The sequence below is a fragment of the Vipera ursinii genome (assembly GCF_947247035.1).
Source record: "Vipera ursinii genome assembly, chromosome: Z".
In the NCBI taxonomy this organism is placed as follows: Eukaryota; Metazoa; Chordata; class Lepidosauria; order Squamata; family Viperidae; genus Vipera; species Vipera ursinii.
The window spans coordinates 102,728,348-102,754,518 of record NC_139517.1 but is presented as its reverse complement, the minus strand read 5'-3'; the positions used below and the strand labels follow the sequence as shown (position 1 = coordinate 102,754,518).

At 43.6% G+C, this 26,171-nt stretch overlaps 1 protein-coding gene across 2 annotated transcripts in view; it reads right to left on the bottom strand.

Moving 5' to 3' along the window:
- The window catches only part of LOC310649502 (LIM zinc-binding domain-containing Nebulette), a 204,748-nt gene extending 178,808 nt beyond the window's left edge, over positions 1 to 25,940 (bottom strand). For both annotated transcript variants that reach the window (XM_083377987.1, XM_083377988.1), the window contains exons 1-2: positions 25,671 to 25,940; positions 23,785 to 23,879 (exon numbers count right to left, since the gene is read on the bottom strand). In XM_083377987.1, the coding sequence (XP_083234113.1) occupies positions 23,785 to 23,879; positions 25,671 to 25,739 (164 nt within the window). In that variant the 5' untranslated portion in view covers positions 25,740 to 25,940. The remainder of the gene's footprint in view (positions 1 to 23,784; positions 23,880 to 25,670) is intronic.
- Positions 25,941 to 26,171: the final 231 nt, after the last annotated feature.

Here is a 26,171-nt window from a genome sequence, read left to right as displayed (position 1 = left end):
AGATCATGAACCCATTAGCTCTTCTGCCAGAGGTCTCTACACGACCAGAACAGGTGTTGAGAGTATATGGTGTTGCATGTCCCTGAATGCCAAAGATATCAAAGAATTTCGGTTTGATCAGAGATCTGTTGCTCTGCTCATCTATTATGGCATACATCCTGGTAGCTTTTGGAGGCTGACCCTCTGGATATATCTTGACTAGACTTACTTTGACACAGAATTTGTGACTGAAACCTTTCCCACATACTTCAGTACATGAAGATGAGACATTTGTTGTGACTGGAGCATGACTTTGTTGCTCCCTGCCATGATTTGGTGGTTGCTGTGGATTGCCTGGAAGTGGAGCAGGATGCATAGCTGTAACATGCTTGTCACTACTGCATTCTGTGCACTTGACAAAGGCTTTACAGTCTTTAACAAAATGATCATAAGAAGCACAGCACCTGTAGCATATTCCAAGTTTTTGGAGAACCTCTTTCTGCTCTTGTATAGTCTTTGCCCTAAGCCCACAACATTTCTTAAGAGGGTGAGGTTTTTTGTGAATAGGGCACTGATGATTAGGATCTTTATCTCTATCACCCGAACCACTCCATTGAGCAGGAGATGGTACAGGAGGTGAGATGTCTGTCTTTTTTGTAGACACAGCTCTACATAAGTCTCTGTGTTTTGCTGCTGTGTTATCATACCATCATGATGATGATGAAGAAGAAGCAGGCACACTGGATTCACTGAAGCTGAAGCTGGGATCATTTCTTGTCCAGGCTTGTTCGCTGATGAACCTGCAAAAATATGAGAATAGACTCTTTTGTATTTTGAGCTTTGTTGTGTCCATTTCTCCTGCAGGTTGTCTGGCAGTTTTAACACCACTGGATTCAGACCAGGGGAGGTGTCCAGGTAGCTTAGACCAGGTAGACGTGGGTCTGTTTTTGTCAATTCTATCTCCATGAAGAGATCACTTAGTTCTTGAAGCTTGTGATGATCTTTGTTACCTATTTTTGGAAAGTTTTGCAGTCTCTTGAATAGAGCATTTTCTATTGCTTCAGAGCCACCATAGGTTTGCTCAAGTCTTGCCCATGCAGCAGCAAGACCTGCATCTGGAGAGTCAACATGTACTGTTCTCAGTCTTTTAACACGATCTGCAGATTCTGGCCCCAGCCACTTTATGAGTAAATCAAGTTCCTCCTTGGTGGTAAGGTTGAGATCAGCAATAGCAGCTTTGAAGGTTGATCTCCAGGATCTGTAGTTCTGACAGTCATCAAACCTTGAGAGGCTAATGTTGATGAGCTCTCGGTGAATCATGTATCTGGCGAAGTCAGAGAGGTCTGATCTCCCACTCTTTGGTGCCAAAGAAACTTGTGGGACCCCTTGGGTGTGAAAGTTCTCTGGTGAATAAAGTGAAGTGTACCAGGATAGAATAATGTTGCAAGAGCTTTCGGCTGTGCTGGCTGTTGATTAAACTCTGTGTTGAGAGTCAGAACAGTGTTGTTCGTAGGAGGTACAGAAGATGGCTCTGTATTATTGCAAATGTTATGCTTTAGTACATATTTACTGGTGCGTTCAACTGGATCTTCCATTTCTGTTGGGATAAAACAATCTGAATTAGTACTTTTTCTTCTTGCTTGTTCAAAGATCTTCAGCCTTGCTAGAGCAGCTGCTTCTTCCTTTTCTATTTGCAGAATCTTTATTTGGGATTCCGCCTCTGCTTGGCAGGCCTTGTTCTGAGCTTCCACCTCTGCTTGGCGGGCTGCCATCTCTGTTTGGTGGGCTTTGTTCCGAGCTTCTATTTCAGCTTCCTTTCTGGCAAAGGAAACTTGCACTTTCTTTGCTTCTAGATGTGCATGGGCCTCTATCAGCTTATCACTTAATGTTGAACTCCTGCAGCGAGAGGAAGAATGTGCTGTGAGTTTAGTTGATGTGGATTTATGAGATCTGGTCTCCTGCAGTTGAGCAATGCAGAGTTCTGCCTTATCCTTTGCATCTTGCACTATGAGATCTCTTTGGTGGTTTAGTGCATCAGTCTTGGTTAGTTCTGCTGAAGAGTCATCTATATTAGAGTCCTTTAAGAAAGCTGTGTACTTTGCAGACAGCTGCTAGTAACATTCATAGGCTGCAATCTATAGAGTCTCTTAATTCAGCAGGATTATCATTAAAGCGCGGCAAAACTGACATGCAGTGTGTAGTTCTGTCCCATAGGTCTGACAGATTATTGGAGAATTCATCTCTAGTTGTCTCATAGTTTTCTCTGAGTTTCTGTGTTGGCCTTATTGTGCATTTGGGTTTTACACTCTGCTCAGCAGAATCAGCTCCCTGTACATCTGTGTGGTCAGAAGCATGATGTATCTGCGATGATTCAGCGATAAAAGAGTGTTGAGCCTTGTCTAGACATTTTTCACGTTTTGTAAAAAATGGGTACTGTCTCTTTAAGAAGATGAATTGTAGCTTAGACAGGGTTTATAAATATAGTCCGATGTACAGAAACAGTTTTCAGCATACACAGGAGATGTGAAATAAGCTTGTGCGACCATGTGCTTTCACAAGATGGTGGATGGCACTGAGCTTGATTACAGATATGACAAAAACATATGGATTGCAGGCTGTATAAATTCTACTGTCTTTGACTATTCTGACTCCAACTGTTGTATAGTGATATATCCCCTTACTGAGACCCCTGTGCCTGGCCTGTATAAGTAGATATAATCACCGCTGACAGTCTTTATCAGATAGCTGAACTCACAAAATACCTTTTCTCATCCACGAAGATCTTTATTGCATGCAGGAGGTTTACAGCAGACAACAGGATGTGGCAGATGATGAAATGGACAGTATTTCAAGGTCAAAGACAGTAATGGTCCTACCGTGAGAGCAGACCACATGTAATGGTGTCCAGGAAGTGATAATATTCAAGATTAACAAGAAGGAGGAAATACATCACAAAATGGGAGGGATTGACTGAACAGATCATATTGTAGTTCTCAAACGACCACATGATGGCAGCACAATAAGATAATCCCTAGAGGAATATTAACCAACTATGCACTGCATAATACTTTTATAGCTGATGTAACAGCACAGAGATACTGCATTCCCGAATCCCAAAATCTGTGGTAGTTTTCTTAGAGTTAAATGTTATTACAAATATTATGAATGTATTTTACCATGTCCTTGTTTTATATATTTCCTTAGGAATTGTAAATGATAATTGGCAATACCATTTGTGGGAATCCAAAAACTGGGCAAGTAGATTTTTTCAGACTTTCTAATATAAGAGTTATCAAATTACAATTTGAAAAGGAACAGAATTATCTCTACCCTCAACAATATCTACAAAGGGTTTAATCTTCTTTAGAGAGGCCTGAGCATATTCTCAAAAAGCAAACTTCCAAGGAATAGCCATAAGGAAGTCTTCCATTAGAAAAAAAAAGTTGGCAATCTCTAGAGACTAATGTACAAATTTTATCAGCAACCATTTTTTCATCCTAACCCAAATCTTTATACCCTAACCAAGTGTTTTTCAATCTTCGCAACTTTAAGATGTATGGATTTGAACTCCATATATTAAAGTTCATATACCTCAAAGTTGCTAATACTGAGAAACACTGCTCTAAGGCAATAATTCTCAGTAATTGACAGTAATTATGTATGAAAATGTTTAGAGGGACAAAATAAGAAAAAATCTTTAGAAGAAAAAACACTATTTCTTCACAAAAACATATTTCCCACTCAGCTTCACATGAATATTAGATAAGGAATACAGATATGAAAGAAATCTGTGTATCTTGCAAAATGTTGTTGGCAGTAATTCCATTAAAACATATCCTTGGCATGGTCTGACATTTAATTGTTCTATTAACCTTGCTTTTAAATGTAATAAAGGCCAGTATTCATGTAGCAGCTTGTATTTCCAAGTTTATAAAGGACTGTCCAAATTTTATTTTGAGAAGGAGAAAATGTTTGACAGTGTTTTCTGCTTACAAAAAGAGGCAGAAAATATTACTTGCAAATGTTTCTATTTATATTTCAATAATTGTCAGCGCTAGGGCAATACACATCCAGTTTACTCTTGTTTTATTAGTTTTATTTCTACTAATGTTTCTATTTTCAAACAACAGATAGCTGTAACTTTACAATTTAATCCAGACAAGTATTAAAACTGCTCTGCAGAACTGGTATCAAACCAGCACAGTTATGAGGAAAATGGAATCACTGAAAGCTTAAAAGCATAACATCCTGTTCTCAGATATTATCTCCATTAAGGCAAAGTTGATAAGAATTTGGCAATTATTTTAAAAAAGGTAATTTTTTTTCTTGTGTTTTTATTTAAACACATGAAAAAACTGCAGTTGACTGAATGATGAAATGAATCTATTAGTAAAATGTTCAGACATCTATCTTTTTTAAATTTTTTTCAAATACAAACATAACACATATAAATCTAAATAAAAAACAACTCCCCTGGACACCATTTTTATTACCTATATTTCTTCTTGTATACCAACTAACAATATACAATTCTTGCTGAACTCACTCACCTCGTCTTGTCAATCAAGCAACGAACCCAGTATATAACACTGGCGACGAGGGTGGGATCCTGCTTCTCCAACAGAGCTGAGAGTCACTAGGGGAGAGGCTGAACGTGCCTAGTGGGAAAAGCAATTCTTCCCCCCCTATGGTTGCCCTAGCACAACCACGCTAGCGACCAAGCGCCCAGAGGACCAGTCCCTGGGCATACGGAGGAGCAGGATAAGAAGACGACAAGCCCCAGCTGCAAAAACCAGCAGAAATGGCAAAGGTTGGAAAGCTGGAAGAATTTGATATAGCTCACCCGGAAAGATGGTCTTCGTATCTATCCAGAGTTGAGAATTATCTATGCACGAATCAAGTTGCCAAGGACGGCCTGAAGGCCGCTACGCTCCTGTGTGCAGCCCAGCCATGTTCAACATCACAGATAACTTGTTCGTGCCAATGCCATTGGAGTCCGCAACGTTCGCAGACTTGAAAAAACACAGCGGTGACCATTTCCAGCCCAAGCTGTCGGTAATCGCTTGGCACCACACATTCGAACAGAGGGTTTAGCAACAAGGTAAAACAGCATCTGAATGCATCGCGGTGTTGAGGCAGACCGCACGCCTGTGCCAGTACTCCAACATAGAGGAGAGGCTCCAAGACTGGCTTGTCTGCAGTCTCCGAAATAAGAGTTACAGCAAAAACTCTTCGCGAAAGAGACTCTGTCATTCCCAGATGCGTTCAAGCCGCCCTGAGTCTTCGGAGAAGGGTGGGATATAAATGGAATTAAAATAAAATAAATAAATAAATAAATAAATAAATAAATAAATAAATAAATAGATCATGGCAGACGAAGTCACCGGTGGGGCCGTACGAGCCATGCGGCCCGCCAAAACAGCACAGCACGAGGAAGCCGTCCACCACGAGGACACTGAATACACAGCAGACCCCAAAGACAACATGGAAGTTGACAAGCTACAAAGGCACAATGACCAACAGAGTCACAGTGACAAGCAACAAGGGGCAACTTACAAGGCAGATCCCTTCCTTAGGTGCCCAGGGTGTGGCAGCCATCACCAACGCATGGACTGTAGGTTCTGGACAGCCACGTGCCGGGCCTGAGGGAAGACCAGCCACATCGCGTCCGTTGTTGTGATTCAGGGTCAGCCTGTGGGTTCGGCAGCTGGGTCGGACGATTCAGAGGAGGAGGAGGGGGGTGTTGGAGAGCTTGCTGAGGATAGCCTTGAGGCTCCGCAGAGCCCTCAGCCAGGCCCCTCCCATTTGGTTACGATGCAGACCCAGCTGTGTGAGCCTGACAGCGTGGATGAAGATGACTCACAGCTGGCCCTGTTCAAGGACGCCCGACACAGGAGGCAGTCAAGCAGGAGTAAACAGAGGAAGGCAATGGGGCACCTCGGAAGGAGGCAGAGAGAAGCCACGCCTTGAACTATTTAAAAGGGGAATGTGTGGGAGGGCTGGTTTGCTGAAGGCAACTGTTTGAATAGCTCCTGTTTCATGGTTCGTGTTTTGTTTTGCTCTGTTTGCTTTTGTGTCCATAAATTTGGCAGGCTTAGTTCTAGCCTCTTGCCTTCTTGTAAAGGGGTTGTACCTGCCTTTTCTGCAGGGCCGGTAGTAGGCTGGTACAGAACATCCGTCTGCACAGGTCGCCAGAGGGACCGGCAATCAAATTGCCAGTCGGACATTGCGATTAGGAGAGGTACCAGGGCCCCAGGACAGCATAGCGTAGGGTTTTGCTCCATCCGCAGAAGCATTTGCCGCACGGGAGCTCGCCGCCTTATTAAGCCAAAGTTTAGACTTCAGGTGGAGCTGCAAGGGGTCCCTTGCAAGATGGAGCTGGACACGGGTTCAGCCGTATCCATTATATCACTTGGGACATTTAACTTCGTCTGCAATTGCAGCAAGAGATGGGCCAAGCTGAGGCCATCTGACATTGTACTGACCGACTTCCAGAATGCCAGTCGCAGTCAAGCCACACTGACCATCAAATTTAAGGGGTTTTCTGGACACCTGGATGTTGTTGTAGTAGGGGGTCAGCGAACAAGCCTGATTGGGCTCGATTGGTTTGATGCACTAGGCATCCAAGTAACTGGAATCAACTGGACGCAAGTCACGAGTCTAGTGACAGTATGCGAGGAATTCGCAGATGTGTTTTACTCAGGTCTGGGGATGTACACGGGCCTGCCAATAACATTTAAACTAGATCCTACTATAGAGCCAGTCAGGATTAAACCTCGTAGAGTGCCATTTGCTCTTAAACACAAGATAGATGCTGAGTTAGATAAACTCGTAGAATAGGGAGTACTTCAGCCCATAGATGGGGGTGAATGGGAGACCCCAATCGTCACACCACTAAAAGCCAACGGGGAGGTCAGAATCTGTGCCAATTACAAATGCACAATTAATCGTGAACTCAAACAGCATGCGTACCCGGTACAAGTAGTAAGCCACATCCTGGCGTCCTTGCAAGGTGGTAAAAGTTTTGCAAAATTAGATTTGGCTCAGGCCTACCAACAGCTTACTACTGATGAGGCCACAGCCATGGCACAGACAATTGTAACCCACAGGGGGGCGTTTAAAGTAAAACATGGGTTTGACTCAGGTCTGGGGATGTACACGGGCCTGCCAATAACATTTAAACTAGATCCTACTATAGGGCCAGTCAGGATTAAACCTCGTAGGGTTCCATTTGCTCTTAAACACAAGATAGATGCTGAGTTAGATAATTTTTTACCATGCGTTCCTTCCTAACAAGGCCGCAGTGGCAGAGCCGTTACACTGGCTCTTGGACAAAAATACTGCGTGGAAGTGGACTAGTGTTCACAAAAGAAGCTTTCAGGAATTGAAGGCTCTACTGTCCGTCAGTTCCACAATCACTCACTTTAAGGAATCAATGCCGGTATGCCTTGCGTGTGACGCATCCCCATATGGGGTGGGGGCTGTCCTAAGTCACTTGGAGAGCGATGGGTACCAAGTCCCGATTGCTTTTTATTCCAGGACACTGTCCTCCACAGAACGTAATTATGCACAAATTGATCATGACTACTTGTATGGCACGGACTTCAGAGTCTTCACAGACCATAAACTGCTATTGGTGTTATTCACTACAGACAGACAGACACCCCACATATTATCCCCTAGCCTAGAATGTTAAGATGGTCCATTTTTTTATCGGCATACAGCTTTAAACTAATTCATAAACCTGGCAAAGATATGGGCCATGCAGATGGCCTGAGCAGGCTTCCACTGCCTCAAATCGAGCCAGATCCGGCCCCAGCAGCCCACGTTTTGTCCATTCAGGACTTGCCGGAGTTTCCCCTCCACGCAGGGGACAGAGCCTCAGAAACGGCGGCAGACAAGACTCTAAGCAGAGTGCTATCTTGGGTCCACATGGGGTGGCTAGAGAAAAGCATGGGTCCTGAGTTCCAGAGGTACATCACAAGAAAACACAAGCTCTCAGCTCATAAGTGCTGTATTCTATGGGGGAACAGGGTCATTGTCCCCACCTCATTAAGGGACAAGGTATTGCAATCGCTTCATGAAGGCCATCCAGGTATTGTTCACATGAAAGCTTTGGCACTTTCAGGGACAGTTATTTCTCATAGTGGTTGACAGCCACTGGAAGTTATACCAGTCGCAAATATGACTACTGCTAAGACCATCCAGGTGCTTAGGAAACTCTTTGCAACGCATGGGCTACCAGACGTCATAGTGTCCGACAATGGAGCCCAATTCACTGTGGCAGAATTTCAGGTTTTCCTGAGGGCAAACCTCATTAGGCATGCGACATCAGCTCCATTTCACTCATCTAGTAATGGGAAAGTCAAATGAGTGGTGTGCACCACGAAAAAATCACTGGCCGACTTTTTGCTCTGCCAACATTCCACACCGTGCATGGCAACCGGCAAAAGCCCAGCAGAGCTGCGCTTGGGGAGGTGACTAATCACGAAACTGGACAGGTTGCACCCAGACAGGGTGACAGCAGAGGCTTCTCGCCCAAGACCCCCGAGGGGGTTGCAAGTGGGTGATGGGGTGTGGGCCCAGAACTTTGGGCATGGGAACTTGTGGGTGCCAGGAAAAATCACCAAAATGTTGGGCCCTCTCTCATACGAAGTGGGCCTAGAGGGCGGGCGAGTCGTTCATTGCCATATCGATCAGCTTAGGAAGCGTTTTCCAGAATGGCCACAAAGCAAGGACTTCATCCTAGGTCCCATCCATGGACCTCAAACCGGCAGCCAGGCCAAACAATCTACATGCTCTGAGGTCCCAAGCAGTCAGAGCAACGGGAAGGTGGTCATAGAGGGGCAAAGCCCAGGAGTGCAACATGGGGCCCCTGATGGAGAAAGTCAACCAGAACACTACAGCCGCTGTGCTAACTCTGTGGAAGGATTAGACTCTGGGGTGGGCCGACCTGGAATGGCCAGCCAGAGAATTCCGAGTCAACCAGATTCACTTGAACCTAAGGACCCTGGTCTACCCAGCCCAGCGGGCAAGTTGGTAGACCGGGGAGTGCCCGGGTCTCCCAGGCGTTCCACAAGGGTTCACAAGCCTCCAGTGTATTTACAAGATTTTGTTCCAAAATAACTGAGCTATAATGTTGTATGTGTCATCGAATTGCTGCTAGCCAGGACAGCCTCTGTATTAGCAAACGGAAAAAGGTGTACTTTTGCATACTTCTCTTTGTATCTCTGTAAAACTTGTAATTACTGTAATCATTCCTTTTGTTGTTATAATGTGTGTCCATTCTAGGGGGGAGGGGTGTAATGTATTGGGTTTTGTCTTACTAAAAACTATCACATGGGGTTAATTGCTGGAAGGTTGTTTAAGCAGGGAAGCTGGCTAACGGCTCCCAGCTCCTCAGACAACCCGTCTCCAGCGTCGCCATTGGCTGCTTCTAGGGCGGCAATAGCTTGCTTTAAACCTATTGGCCGCCACCTAGAGGTCAGGGTATAAATAGCTGCATTCACAGCCCTGTTTCTCAGTTCGGTTCCTGTAAGCAAATAAAGAATGATTCTTGCTGAACTCACTCACCTCGTCTCGTCAATCAAGCAACGAACCCAGTATATAACACATACCATAATGCTTTACTTATTCTTGCTCTCTTACCTCCATTACAATAAACCTCCAGCAATCTCTGTATTTCCTTTAATTCTTGATCCAAAAATTTAATTGGGATCATCCAAAACAAAAAATTATTTTTTGGTAAAACTTTCATTTTTATTGCTGCAATCAGGGCTTTTTTTCTCATAGAACGCTCAGAACGGAGTTCCGGCACCTTTTTTGGAAGGAACCTTGTAGGGTAGGCAAGGCGGGTTGTATGACGTGTGTGAGTTCCGGCACCTTTTTCTTTTACAAAAAAAGCCCTGGCTGCAATATGTTCAGACGTCTATCGATAGCCTTTTATCAATTATTCAACTAAAAATAAAAAATGGACTTAATTCTTTATTACAGTTACCTTCTCACATACACATTTCTCAAGAATAGATAATTAATTTTTTTTCCACATGTTGGATATGTTACCCTATTGGAACAAAACAGTGCACTAACAAATATATTAAGAGATAAACGTATTGTTGAGAATGAAATTATCCATGAAGGTTTATGTCATAAAACATATGTTAGGTTTTAAGCTGTCATGAAACGCTTTGAAATCTGTCTCTGGCACTCCTTATTTTTTTTTTACTTCATGGGAATAGAAATACTGTATATGTTTCTATTTGACAATTTGATGTCTTCCTTTCTAATCCAAAATGTGGAATTCTCTATTAGTCTGAGGCATTGTCATTTATAGCCTCTGGCTGTTTTTTATCAAAATGACAAAAAAAATCATGCCACAGGCCCACTCTATTTGGAATATGTGCAATGTCAGAATGCTTATAAGAAATGGGAAGTTCTATTGGCACAATAATACAACAGTATTGTTATTGGAATGACCTATCAATTAGACCACCACCAGCATTACCACTCTCACAGATACTGCTTCTCTGAAGGATTTGGAAAAAGAACAGAAAATTAAACACTCCTCTTCCATTCTTTTGAAATGCTAGCCTAAGACTCATTGCAATGGAGCACAATGGAGTCAGAATTAACAGACTAATGTTTTATTGGTCAAGATACTGTGCTTATCCAGTACCAATCATCCAACAAATTAGACTCTGTTCCTCCTCCTGTCTCTGAATTATAAAACAAAACAGCACTTGATTGAAAATACTAAGAAATTTCCAGGCTAGTAGCCAGGACTAAGTTTTTCAACACACAGCTACTAACATCCATACTTAATGTTACGGCGCATAGCAACCAAGCATAGCAAAGCAATTATGAATCTGCAAGCTTTTGAAGAACAAAAGGGTATTGAAAGATGGGCAGACTAGCAACTGAGACAGAGAGAATATAAAGCTTCATGAAATACAGAAATGAACTTAAATCAAATACAGAAATGAACTTAAATCAAAGAGACTCAGATTCAATTCACAGTCCTGATGCTCAAGGCCTCTCGGGCCATGTCCAACGGGGCAAAGGGAACATTTGCTTCATGCCTTCAATAAAGAAGTACATCAGTAGCAGTAATGAACTCTATTACATTTCAGTATTTGAAATATTCAGTAGATTCTTTTCAAGGTAATAATACTTGTCAGTTAGAATGTATTTCTAGGAACAACAGTCCCTTCAGAGCTCCAGGAGCCCAAGGCATTCTATTTACTAAGTTACTGACTTCAGCAGAGAGATCAATTCTTCTTGTCCTACTTTCTGAGCCTTCTTTATAGAATTGCAAACAAGTGCTATCTTTGCATTCTGCATGCTCCAAAGCACTTTTATAGAATGAAATCCTGAACATTTCATAACTTTTGACAAATGTTTTATGTTAGTCCTCAACTTACAACCATAATTGGGATCAGAATTTCTGTTGCTAAGCAAAGCATTTGCTAAGTCCGTTGCACCTGATTTTATAACCTTTTTTACCATGTGATTGTTAAGCAAAACTTCCCCCACTGACTTTGCTTGCCAGAACAAGTTGGGAAAGTCATGCAAAAGAGCTTTGTATAACATAGATAAACACCTGTATACTGTACATACAAAAACCCACAGGTATTTACAGATACACCTAGTATCTCCTTTCAGAAAGAGCTAAAAACAAGAAGAAAAGAAGGAGTAAAAAGAAGGAGTAACTATATTGGAAAGAGGAGGTGGGATTAAATATTTATTTATTCATTTATTCATTATTTATTAAATACATACAGGTAATCCTCACTTAATAACCATTCATTCAGGGACTGTTCAAAATTAAGATAGCATTGAATAAAGAAATTTACAAGTTCTAGCTCTTGAAGTGCCCCCACAATCATGTGAACAACTCTTGGCCTATCAGCATTTACAAACACCTCAATGCTGCCTCTCTCAACTGATTTTTGTTGTCAACTCTCCACAGGATTCACTAGCCTGACCATTTGTGAGGGAAGTATCATGGAAATGTCCCAGAGCTGACAAATGAATGGCACAGATAGATGGATGTGTACTGCCCTGTGCACCACTCTTAGCCAGGTCCTTCTTTTTTGCACCAGCCAGGGAATTGTTTCATGCGCCAGCTGAAGCTTCCTTTCACAAAAGAAAGACCTGGCCGACAGGTGAAAGAAGGCCAGTGAGAAAGAAGATACTGGCTGTATTAGAGCAAAAGGATGCCCCAGCCAATATGCAAAAGAAGGCCAGTATGAAAGAAGATCTTGGCCAGCAGTGCTGCATGCTACAATGGGCAAGAGAGAGACTGGGCCAAGCCAGGAGGCACAGCTGGTGATGGCAAGTAGGCAGGGGGGGGAAAAGATGGCGGGAAATAGGAAGATAGGGAGAACTGAAGTGACTTAGTCCCTTACCTCTTCCAAGAATGAATTGGATCCAACTGGGCCCTCACATAATAACAGTGGGGGATTTGCACAACACTAACTTGGATTGCCAGAACTGCCATCACAAAGCAGAGCAGTCACATGACATTTCACATGATATTGCTTAGCAACAGAATTGCTGGTACCAATGAGAGCCATTAAGTGGGGAACTTCCTGCAATCAAATGAAACTGGGGGTGACATTCACTATCACAACCAGATCACTGCATTGCAATACAGTGCTGTTATACTGTTACATTATATATGACTCAGCAGTTGATAGTACCTAGCTGTATATATGGAAGAAAGGTTTGGTTAACAATTAGATGGGAGATCATGTAAGGCAGACATGTCAAACTCGCAACGTCATGTGACGTCACACAATGTATCGGAGCTTTTTCTCCACTGCCGGCAATGGGAGGGCACGGTTTCCTGATGATGGCAGTTTGACACCCCTGATGTAAGCGAACAGCCAAGTTGTAAACAGGACTGGGAAGCTGAAGGGTGAGATTCAAGGTGCTGGTGATTACCTATAAAGCCCTAAATGGCATGGGTCTGAGAATTAAAGATCATCAGTCCTGGCAATGAGAGTATGCAAGTATGAAATTAGTGGGCCTATGTTCTTTATATTGTATCTCCTCTTTACAGTAAGTGCAGCCTTCATGTGCACCAGTATGTTTCCCTGGCCTCACATATACAGAAAAAAACAAATTACATCTCATCACATAACTTATAGGAAGAAATTATGTATTTTTGTTGTAGTGTTATTTAGCTCAGTGTTTCTCAGCATTGGCAACTTTAAAATGTGTGGACTTCAACTCCCAGGAATTTTCTAAGCACCGAGAAACACATTTGTGGGGCTTTTTGAAATGAACAAATTTCTTATTTTACTTCACAGAACAAGCACAACAAAAATCTCCCCCATACCACACCAGGTTGGGATTTTTGTGACGCTTCATACTATTTTGCTGCATTCCTAATTAATGTGTCTAAAAAGCTGTCCTTATTCCCATGCTTCATTAAATCATTTTACTTCTGCTGCTTTAAAGTTTTCAAAATTAATTTAGGACTTTGTTTATAACCTTATCTATCCAACCTTAAGTTCCATTTAATTTAAAACCATATCTAGATGTTAATGTGTTTGTATTTTTACATCTTTTTGCAGCATTTTATCCTATTACATTAATAGAAATGGGAGAATAATCTTGAGTTAGGCTCACCATATCCGGTTGCAAAATTCCAAGTGACCAGCACATAGAGAGATTTAAAAAAAACAACTGGAGTTTTGCACCTAGAAATCAGATCTGAACCAGGTATTAAAATTGATTTAAAAGTATTAAAAATCATATAAAGGATAATAAAGATATGAATAAATAACATAAATTGAATTCAAAAGGGGAAATGAAAATAGTTTTGGCTAAAGTGCAGCAAACATAGATTGCTGGGATAACATATCACTGTTATCAGCTTTGCCATAATAATTCATTTTAAAGGTTATGCCATGCTGATGTTTTCGGACTGGTTTCACTCATTCAATCTTAATCAGTAAATTGTTTCTCTCTTGTTATCTGGTACATTTTGGTTAATATATTAGTTTAAAAGCTAATGTAATGTACTAGAATCAGATCTTTATAATGTCTACAAGATTTAATTTAGATTAAGTACATGTAGATTAAGTACATGAACTATTAAATTACTTACTTTTGAACTAAATGAGACTTCTCTACATAACCCTTTGCAGAAATTTGTTATGTTTATGATCAATTTCAAATTTTAATATACAACTCTATTATTGATTTGTAATAGCCTAGAGTAAGTGCCAAAAATGCAATTAAACTTATGAAGGTGTATTTACAAATCTGACAAAGTTAGCAGAAGTTGAAGTTCACAAAAGCTGTACTCCATGGGATGAAATGAAATGAAATGGTGAAAACATTCTTTTCCATATTGTTCCTCTTCCTGAATCACACCTCAGTGCAGGATAAGGACTAGTTTTTAATGAGGATTGTGTTCAAAAGAGGTATTGACTGAATTTTAGTTTCCTATTTGATGATCATGCTATTCAAGGTGGTGATATTTAAGCATTCAGAAATACCATTCACCTTTTTCTAACATAGGTAATATCAATGTGCATACACACACTCACCAGGAGAAGAGCCTTAAGGATACCCTTAATAAAGCAACCAGTGAATAACAATACAAGTTCTACAGTCTCATTTACTCACAGGAACAGGACAGCAAACATCCCCTGGGTAATTCAGATTCTATAGACACATTTCTGAAAATGCTTGTATTTGAAACAGCAATTTTCTAAGAGACTCATATCAGCCATATGAATAAGTAAAGCATTCAGTATTAAATATGTAAGTAACATATGTATTAAAATCACTCCTCAAGCAAAGGGATCTTTTGCTCTCTGAAATAATTAAAGTCTTAAAATTTTAAAGTATAAAGAATATTAAAATCAAGTCCAATTAAGAGTAAGAAATTCAAGTTGCTACGTAAAAATTAATCACTTAGCCTTTGCTTTGGTAAAGAATTGTAAAACTTTCTCAAATAGTAGTTAATATTTCAATGCCTAAAGATGCGTCTGTTGTTATTATAATTCATCATACAGTCAGCCAAATGTTCAGACTGGATTTGGCATTTTTATCCACCTATTACAGGGGTGTCAAACTGCCAGCCCACGGGCCGGTTTCATCATACGGAAGCCGCGCCCACCCCATTGCCGGCAATAGCAAAACAGTCCTGATACATCTCGCGACATCACATGACGTCGCAAGTTTGACATGTCTGACCTACTGAGTCCTTCCCAAGGATCTGAGATGTTGATGTTGTTCCAAGACAGATGTTGATATTTGATGGTATTGTCGCAGAATGTAAGCTGTTCCAAGTAGTTATCTTTTACAACTGATGATGATTTTGTCAATCACAGCCAGATTGATTTGTCACACAGCCAGATGTCTTTAATGTTTAATCAAAGCTGGAAGGGACCTTGGAGGTCTTCTAGTCCAACCCCCTGCTCAAGCAGGAAACCCTATATCATTTCAGATAGGTGGTTGTCCAGTCTTTTCTTAAAAACCCCCAGTGATGAAGCACCTACAACTTCTGAAGGCAAGCTGTTCCACTGGTTAATTGTCCTCACTGTTAGGAAGTTTCTCTTTAATTCCAGATTGCTTCTCTCCTTGATTAGTTACCATCCATTGTTTCTTGTCTTGCCTTCTGGTGCTTTGGAAAATAAGTTGATCCCCTCCTCTTTGTGGCAGCCCCTCAAATACTAGAATACTCCTATCATGTCATCCCCAGTCCTTCTTTTCTCTAGACTGGCCACACCCAATTCCTGCAACCGTTCTTCATATGTTTTTGTCTTCAGGCCCTTAATCATCTTAGCTGCTCTTCTTTACACTTTTTCCAAAGTCTCAAACGTCTTTTTTGTAATGTGATGACCAAAAGTGGATGCAGTATTCCAGATGTGGTCTTACTAAGGATTTATAAAGCAGTACTAATACTTCATGTGATTTTGATTCTATGTTAAGTCTGTGGTATTATGTGGCAGGTGCCTGTTTGTTTGAATTCTAAAGTCCCAGAGCAATTTAGTTCTTTTCATTCTTTGCTTTCTTTATTTTATGGTCATTTGCTTGCAGGAAAATGAAATTTCTTGCAGATTTTTTATTAATATTATTTTACCAAAGAGCAGGCCAGTTGTGGGTCCTCTAACACTGAAGGTTTTTAAGAAGAGATTGGCAACCATTTGTTTGAAATGGTGCATGGTTTCCTGCTTGAGCAAGGTTTCTCCTGTTATTCTGCTATTCAACATTCATTCCTAATAACTCAGCTGCCTTTTGCCTCAATAGGAGTTCTAGTATCCTGCTAACATTAAAAGGAATTTTTTTAAAAAAAAATAAAACTATGGAAAGCAACCTACTTTTGTTTGACCAACTAGATGAAAAACAAAAGCAGGTAAATAAATTATAAGCAGCAAAAAGGCAACTTGCCCTTCTCAGGAATCAAAAGAGAATTCCATTTTCTGAAAGGGAAATAAACACTATGCATACTAAATTAGACATATTGGGCACACATCCCAAGTCAAACATTTTAATATTCCATGTGTTCCAAAAGGAGCTTTGGGGAACCACAAGGAATAGATTTAAATGAAAGTGTTCCATTACTAGTATTCAAAAGTGGATTTAAAAAATAACCAGCATCCAATTAAGGAGTCTATTATTGATCTGAAAGCATTTATGTTATACGGAAAGAAATAAAACATTCACTGGAAAAATCCACAATTTATTCCTGGAGAGTGCTTATTTTTAATCTATGTGGGCAATATATTAGAATTGCTCCTAATTTGATTGCATAGAATAGATATTTTGCATTGAATACAGATATATTGCATTGAATCCAATTATGATTAATTTTTTGGAGTTTAAGTTATCTTAATGATTGGACATTTTATTGTATATACAGTGCCTAAAAATTATTGCAATTCACAGTCATATAGAATCATAGGATTTAAAGTACCTTAGATGTCTTCAAGTCAAACCCTAGAGCAGGAATTCTTATACCATTCTGGATAAACGGGTGTCCAGTTTTTTTTCGGGTTTTTTTTAAAATCCCACAATGATGAGCAACCACAACTTCAGGAAATAAGCTGTTCCATTGTTTAACAGCTCTCACAATCAGAAAATCTGTCCTTAGTTCACATTTGGACTTGTCACTGTAAAGTTTGCACCCCTGTTCTTATGGAACTTTCAGATGCTAAGTATATGAATCTACTCCCTCTTCCCTGTGATACCATTCTGACATTTCTCTCTCTTCTTTTTTAAGCTAACTTCTTCTTTAACTTTAACTACTCTTCATAATTAGTCTCCAAGCTCCTTATCATCTTCTAGCCCAGGGATGTCAAACTGCCAGCCCATGGGCCGGATACGTCATGAAGAAACCACGCCCACCTCATTGCCGGCAATGGTGAAAAAGCTCCGATACGTCGCGCGACGTCACGTGAGGTCGCAAGACATGTCTGTTCTAGGCAGATATTTCCAGTTCCTCAGCATATTAGCCCTTTGGATTAAGGTAGACCTAATTCATACATTCAAGAAGTTAAAATAATTGTGTTTTTGTACATATAGATGTTTCCTTCAAAAACTGCTTAAAGAAGAGGGAGGAATGTCAGAATGGTATCACAGGGAAGAGGGAGTAGATTCATATTCTTAGCATCTGAAAGTTCCATAAGAACAGGGTGCAAACTTTACAATGAGAAGTCCAAATGTGAACTAAGGACAAATTTTCTGATTGTGAGAGCTGTTAAGCAATGGAACAGCATATTTCCTGAAGTTGTTAATTCCATAAAGTGGCACTGGGAAACACATATTAATATTTACCTACAAGAAAAGTCCCTGTTTCTTCATGTAAGGTATTATCCTAGCCAAAGAGCTATTCACTGTTTTCACTCATACAAACCAAATTTTCATTGCACGTAGAGCTCACTGGGATTTATTTATTTATTTATTTATTTATTTATTTATTTATTTATTTATTTAAATTTCTATACCACTCTTCTCCCAAAGGACTCAGGGCGGTGTACAGGGCAATAAAATGCAACATACAAAAGTTAAAAAGAAAATTAAATTAATTAGCCCTAACAATAAATAGTTAAAATAAACCCAAACCCTTAGTCCAGGCCGGCCTGTTCAAACAACCAAGTCTTCAGGTCACAGCGGAAAAAGCAAAGGTCAGGAGCCATCCGGAGCTCAACAGGCAGTTGATTCCAAAGGGCTGGCATGCCCACAGAGAATGCTCTCCCCCTGGGGGCCGCCAGCCGGCAATCCCTGACCGACGGCACCCTGAGGAGGCCTTCTCTGTGGGAGCGCACAGGACGAAGGAAAGTTGACGCCGGCAGCAGGTGCTCCCGTAGGTAGTCCAGATCCATGCCATTTAGGGCTGTATAGGTCATCACCAGCACCTTGAATCTCACCCGGAGGGCAACTCGAAGCCAATGTAGCTTGTGGAGGAGAGGTGTTACATGGGAGTATCGGGAAACCCCCATCACAACTCGCGCAGCCGCATTCTGCACCAGTTAAAGCCTCCGAGTGGTCCTCAAGGGCAGCCCCATGTAGAGAGCATTGCAGTAGTCTATCCGAGAGGTCACGACCGCATGAGTGACTGTACGCAGGGTATCCCGGTCCAGATAGGGCCGAAACTGGCGCACCAGGCAAACCTGGGCAAAAGCCCCCCTGGCCACAGCTCCTACATGGTCTTCCAAACTGAGCTGTGAGTCAAGGAGGACACCCAAGTTGCGAGCCCTTTTTATTGATCTTAATCCAAACCATTTTCATAATAAGAAATATCACATTGAAAATAGAAGCCAATACCCTCTGTGAAAAAGAAAATATTATGAAACAATATTTTTTGTGTAGAATTATAATCACTATTGCACACACAAATTATCAAGCCCCAAATGATTACAGGAACATGACAAAAATTTAATAAAGATGTGTGTAGCTCAGCAGTTACTAGGCTTGTTGGCTGGAAAGTTGGCAGCCCAGGTTCAGGACCCAAGCACCACACAATGGGGTGAGTTCCCGTCCTTGCCCTAACTCCCGCCAACCTAGCAATTCAAAAGCATGCAAATGTGAGTAGATAAATAGATGCCACTTTGTTGGGAAGGTAACAGCACTCTGTCATATCATACTGGCCACATGATCGTGGAAATGTCTTCGTACAGCACTGGCTCAATGGCCTTGAAATGAAGATTAGCACTCCCCCTCCCCATAGTCAGCAATGACTAGCAGAATAAAACTCTACAAGGACTCCTTTACCTTTTTTACCTACCTGAAAGGAAAATTAGTTTTCCCAAAAAAAACTACCTTTACACAAGATCATCCTGGACTTACTAATAACATAGCAATATAGAAAGCAAATAATTTTTCAAAATTTTGTTTTAATCTCTATATTTATATATATGATATATATATATTTGGTATATAGTCAATTTTGATAAAAATAAGATAACCGTTATTGTCATTTTTTTAACTGTGGGCACAACAGCACACATCAAAAATGAAATTTAGTTGCCCACTCTCAAAGTGGAACACATAAAATGACACACACCTAACCATACTCTATACACATATTTATAGACCACAGGTCGGCAACCCGCGGCTCTGGAGCCGCATGCGGCTCTTCCAGCCATCTCCTGCGGCTCCCGGTCCTCTGCCATGTGCAGTCCAAAAAAAAGTGGGACTAAAAAAGTTCAACCAATCAATTCAAACTTCTCATGGAAAAAAAACAAAACTTGCGAAGCTTGAATTGATTGGTTGAAGTTCTTTGGTTTGTGGGACTTCCCACAAGCTGTTTGTGGGACTGCCCACAAACCTCTTTTCTTCCTCGGACTGCAGAGGAAGAGACAGGAGGACTGCTGGAAAGGTGAGTGGGTGAGTCAGATGGGGTGTGCCGGGGAGGGGGAGTTTGTGTTTTGTGTGTGTGTGTGTGTGTGTGTGTGTGTGTGTGTGTGCACACGTGCATGCCTCCAAATCCGTTCATTGCCAAGGTTTCTTCCCAGTGAGTAGGGTCCGCTAGAAAGAGGTGATTTAGCAGCTTCGTTGGTCATCCCACAAGCTTTCTCTTACCAGTTTTGCTGGATGAGGAAAGACGCAATCCCCTTTCCTGATCTGTACCCTCCCTAATATCCATTGGGCATCACTGTGTCTGTTAGAAGGAAAGAAACCAAAAGCCACCCCTTTCACATTCCTCCAACCTTTTGGGGAAGGAAAGATTCCCCTCCCCCAACCATTCCTTGCAGAAGAAACTAAGACTGATGAGCCGCATTTATTAGGAAGCGGCCCCTCTATTCTGGAGAGCCAGCAGGGCCCCTGCTTCGCTTTTCCTACATCAGCAGGGCTGGCACTCCCTTAGCCTGGAAAAAGAAGAGTAAAAAACTCAAAAAGATGGTTCTTGCTAGCGGCAGGAAGCTGTGAAGGTTGGTGACTAGGGGCGGAAATGGCCAGGGAGAAGGTGGTGTCGGAAGAAGGATAAAAGGAAAGCTTTTATCTCGCTCTCTCATTCACTCACATGTTCCTCGCAAAAGCTTCTCTTGCTCTCATTTTCTCACATTTTGCTCTAAAAAGCCTCTTTCAGACTCTCATTCACTCACACTTTGCTCGAAAATGCTTCTCTCTTGCTCTCATTCACTCACCAATTCGAAAGGCCAGCCGCGGTGCATCCACTGACTTCCATGGGGACGCTTGGCAATGAAGGGGCCGATTAAAACCACTCCCGCTAGTGCTTCTACTGCTAACTTTTCCTCTTGCTGCTTGGTTCAGATGAAACTGGAGAATCCTTGGATGCCACTGCTGGGGGTGCAGGAGGCTGCCCGGGTTCAGCTGTAGCGGAAGCCAATGACAGTAGCGGTGGAAGCGACAGCGAGAGAGACACTGGAGGTCTGCCGCATCTCCATCAGCCTCTGCCTCCCCCGCAGAAACAAATTCCCATGCCAGCCCCCATGGCAGCAGCGAGCCACAAGGACCGGGCAATCACTCCACTGGTGGCGGCTGCTGTTGGGGTGGTCTAGTGCGCTCGCCGAGACGCTGGAGCGTCTTTGGCAGCTGTGGCGGCAGGAGCAGCACCCCCTGCCTGCGGAAGAAACAGAAAGGCGGCGGCAGCAGCAGCAGCTGCTGTTGATACAGCTTAGTGCCCTTGCTGAGACACTGGAGGTGCTCCAGGCCCGGTGTGGGAGCTGCCACACTCCCTGTCTTTGGCAGCTGTGGCAGCAGGAGCAGCACCGCCTGCCTGCTGGGCAGAAGAAACAGAAAGGCAGCAGTGGCTGCTGTTGGGGCAGCTTAGTGCCCTTGCCAAGACACTGGAGATGCTCCAGGGCCTGTGCTCCCTGTCTTTGGCGGCTGTGGCGGCAGGAGCAGCGGTGTGTCTGGGCAGTACTGCCTGGTACTTGGAGGGGCAGGAGCTGCTGGTGCATCGCCCATGCCTGCTTGCCAAGTACTGCATGCCGGGCACTAGGCTGCCCCAACAGCCGCCGCCACTGCCTTCCTATTTCTTCCGCCCAGCAGGCAGGCAGTGCTACTCCTGCCACCACAGCCGCCAAAGACGGGGAGCGTGGCGGCTCCCACGCCGGGCCTGGAGCACCTCCAGTGTCTCTGCAAGGGCACTAAGCTGCCGCAACAGCAAATGCTGCTGCCACCGCCCTGTTTTTTCCACCCAGCAGGCAGGCAGTGCTGCTCCTGCCGCCACAGCCGCCAAAGACACTCCAGCATTTTGGCAAGCGCACTAGGCCACCCCAACAGCAGAAGCCGCCAGCGGAGCGATTGCCCGGTCCTTGTGGCTCGCTGCTGCCATGAGGGCCAGCACAGGGATTTGTTTCTGTGGGGGAGGTGGAGGCTGACGGATATGCAGCAGACCTCCAGCGTCTCTCTCGCCGCCACCTCCACCACTACTGTTGTTGGCTTCCGCTACGGCCAAACCCGGGCAGCCTCTTCCACCCCCAGCAGTGGCATCCGGGGATTCTCTGGTTTCATTGGAACCAAGCAGCAAGAGGAAAAGTTAGCAGTAGCAGCACTACCAGGAGCGATTTCAATCAGCCCCTTCATTGCCAAGTGTCCCCATGGAAGTCAATGGAGGCGCCGTGGCTGGCCTTTCAAGTTGGTGAGTGAATGAGAGTGAGAGAGAAGCATTTTTGAGCAAAGTGTGAGTGAATAAGAGTATGAAAGATGCTTTTTAGAGCAAAATGTGAGTGAATGAGAGAGCGAGAGAGAAGCTTTTCCAAGCAAAGGCGAGTGAATTAGACCGGAGGGGGCAGGGCAGGTGCATGTCTCGCCTTAGGCTCCACTCTTCTGTCAAGCCTCTTGTTTTGCGCATGCGCATGCACACCCATTTTTTGCAGCTCCCATTTTTTCCTTTTGTGAGGGAACCGGTTCCAAGTGGCTCTTTCACTGTTTCAGGTTGCCGACCCCTGGTATAGACCCACACCCCTACATATTCATAACAAATAAATATTAAATACTGTCCATCTTGAATATATAACGGAAGGAGAAAGTTTGAGAGTTCACATGGTTAATGCTGTATGGAATGAAACTATGGCTGAATCTGGATGTTCTGCTGCAGATATCACGAAGCCTCCTCCCAGAAGGTAACAAGGAAAACAGGTCGTAAAGAGGATGTGTAATGTCCCAGATATTTTTATGGACCATGCTCAAGCAACACTTCTGTGCTATGTCCTGGATGGAGGGGAGGGAACTGCCAATGATCTTTTCGGCCATCCTCACCACTCTCTGCACTGCCTTCCTGTCTGAAGCAGTGATGCTTCCAAACCAGACTGTGATGCTGTATGACAGGATGCTCTCGATCGTCCCCCTGTAGAAAGTGGTCAGGACAGGGGAAGGAAGATGAGCTTTTCTCATGCGATGCAGAAAATGCAGGGGCTGCTGTGCCCGCTTCACCAGTTTCTCACTGTTGAGCGACCACGCCGGCCTACTCGTTAGCTGCACACCCAGAAATTTGATGCTGGTAACCATCTCCAGACGTGAATCATTAATGCACAGAGAAGTGTGGCTGTGCCTGCCTTTTCTGAAATCAACTATCATCTTTGGTTTTTCCAGTATTTAAAACTAGGCTGTTTTCCTTATACCAGTTCACCAAACCCTCAAACTCCTTGGGGTAAGCTTCCACCTTGTCATCATGAATAAGGCCCACTACTGTTGTATCATCTGCAAATTTCATAAAACGTATCTACTAATCCTTTCATGGTGTTGGCTCCAAAACCATGTGTAGAAATTATATTGGTACTCTTCACTGATTAAGAAATTTTATACAATTTCATTCTAATAGGGCCATAAAAACTCTTGAGAATGATCTCCTATAAATTTTTGTACAAACTACAGTCAATCCTTCTGAGTTTGGAGGTCATCATTCTAAAAGATAGTTTTTCTGCTTAAATGAAAAATAGGCTTTTCTGTACACTATAAAGACTTCACACTAAAGAACTTCACAGAGATTGAACGTACTAATTTGAGAAGTTGCCTTTTGGTAATATATCTGTCGAAGCCAACATCCATCCTGTCAGTACATGTAAGGTAAAATCTTCATCAAATCAAGTTTGCCTGCTAATGACTTCATTAATACATGCAGAGATCTTGGCAACAATATGGAAGTGGTTTGCCATGCCCATTTTCTGGAATATTTTTTTTTACTTTCCCATCTAGTCTATAGTCCTGAGATTTCTGATTACATCTCATCCAAGAAGTAATCAGGCTTTACCTTACTTCTCTTTTTTCCAAGATCATCCAAATACCTAGGTTTTGCCACCTGAGCTAATGTATGAATGAATACATTTATGAATACAAATGAATACATTTTTTTTAAGTTAACATTTTAACACTTACGCATTGCAGTAAGGCTTTTTTTCATATCCTTTATAGTTGTTCATATTTAGAGCCATTTTGCAGACCTCACAATGAAAACATCCCTTGTGCCAGTACTGAAAAAAAATATGTATGGTTACAAGTGATATCATTGCCAACATACAGTATTTATGCAATGAGTGGAGATGGTCCTTTTAAGATCTGTTAGCTTTCAGGACTACAAATGAGTTATTTTGGTCTCTAAATTTAATGGACTTACAAAGTACAGCCTTTAAATGTATATGATACCGAAATGTGGCAAACATCCTATTTCATTTAATGGGTCACCTGCTCATTCTGCTTGGACAGGGTCCTAAAAGTATTCTTGGCTATAGAGAATTTACTTCATTGCTTAAATCAAAAACTGCTGATTTACAATTTACAAATGCCACTCATTCTCCAGGAGCATTTTCATTCATGCTGCTATTGAAATAGCTTGTGATAATGGTTCTTGTTATTTGAGTAACAGAAGGACATGAGATTAAAATACATAATTTGTCAAGGCAGATCCCCAAACAGAAAACATCAACACCACCCAAAACCACCTAATGTCGACCAAAAATTTGTTTATTCCTTTTTTTGGGGGGGGGCACAGAGGCATTTTTGTCATAGCCTCACTATTTGCGGTTTCTTTCATACAATCGCACTTTTGTGATCCCCAGCGGGCTAGACAGAAATCATTTCCCCGAGAAGGGGAGGCTCGGACGGCAAGGTACTCCTTGTCCCCTCGCGAAGCTTTGCCCACAGAAGCCGGCGGGGGGGGGGGGAGTGGCGTTACGTAACAGCTGCCGCCGAAGAAGCCCCCTTCTGCATTGCAGCGCTGGAGGCGAGAAGGCAGTTCGAGTCCCAGATGAGGGACTCACCTTTAGGATTTGGGGAGGTCGAAAGGGAGCAGTCCCTCGCGTTCACATGGAAGAAAGGGAGGAGGCCTAGTCTCTTCGTTCCTTCTGAAGCCTATCCAGACAAGCAGGTTGGGGGGGGGTGAGGGGCCTGAAGGAGACCCTTTGGAACCTGACAGGGAAGATCAAGCTCGCTACAGTCCTTCGCCTCCTCCCGCAGGCAGGGCGAGCAATGCGTCAGCTGCCGGGTGACAAGTTCATTACTGAAACCAGCGCCACTGCGATACTGGGGGGGGGAGGGGGGAGGCGCAGGGGCTGCTCAGGCGACTTGCTCGTCGGCTTGCTTTGCCTCCTTCAGCGCTTCCACTCATCCCCGCTCCCGCCGCAGCCCAGTTCCCAAAAGCAGAGGGGAAAAACAAGCCCGCGCGGTGCTATTCAGCACGGAGCTCCTCTCGAGATGCCTGGACCGCAAGGCGCGCAGGCTTTTCTCTCTTTCCATCTGCCCTTCCCGGAACCGCCGTGCAACCACGAGACTGAACCATCTCTTCCTTCCCTACTCTCCGGTTTTCTTGTGGAGCTCGAAACCAATACTTTTGCCCGCGCGTAAATTGCACGGCTAAAATCGGGAGAGGGGGGAGGGGGATGGGAGGGGAAGAGATGAAATGGCAGAGGCGGGAGCTGCCATCCAAGACAGGTGACAGGTGTCCGGTAGGAAAGGCTCTTCCTAGCCTCCGCACATAATAGCAAATAACATTCCCTTTGAGTTCAATCTCGCCCACCGCAAAGAATCCCGAATGCTCCCCCGCAAAAGGAAACGAGGGCCTCTAAAATGTCCCAGTTTGGAGTCCTTCTACTTCTGCACACGTAAAATCTGAGACGATGCCGGAGACAGACGGAAAGGAATGAAGCCATCGCGAAGCAGTTCCTCGCCCATCCCTCCCCACCGCATGCTCGCTGGTCCCCTTCTACCTTTACCGGCCGCCCCTCGCCCCAAGCAGCAGCTGGCTTGGCCACCTGGCGCGCGCGCACCTTATCCAGGCAGTTGACTTTCTCGGTCGGGTAGACGACTTTGCCACAGCGGGCGCATTGAGGGTTCATGGTCAGCCTCCCCGCTAAGCGTCCAGGCGGAAAGGGCCGCCAAGGAGGTCAGGGGCATGCCTTGCCCGCCGCAAGCGAAGGTGACTTGCCGGGGGCAGCCTGCAGACTAAGTGGAAGGTCAGCGCCGAGAATGCGCGGCTCTTCCAGCTGGCGGCGGCGGTGGCGGCTCGGCAGCATGTGCGAGCGAGTGGGAGGGGAACTTCTGCCTGGAGCCGCCTGCGCCAACCTCCGCCTGGTGCCTGCGCGCTCGGTTCCCCCGCAAAGTGAGTTCCGCACTGAAGGGTCGGCGCTCAAGTCGGGCGCCTCCCTTCTCCAGGCCTCTAAGTGAGGAGTCACGGGGCCTAACCTGGCAGGTAAGCGAGGAGAAGGCGCTGGAGGTCCACCTTTCCGAGGTGCCAGCAAGAGAAGGATATGCTTTTTTAGATAAAGTTT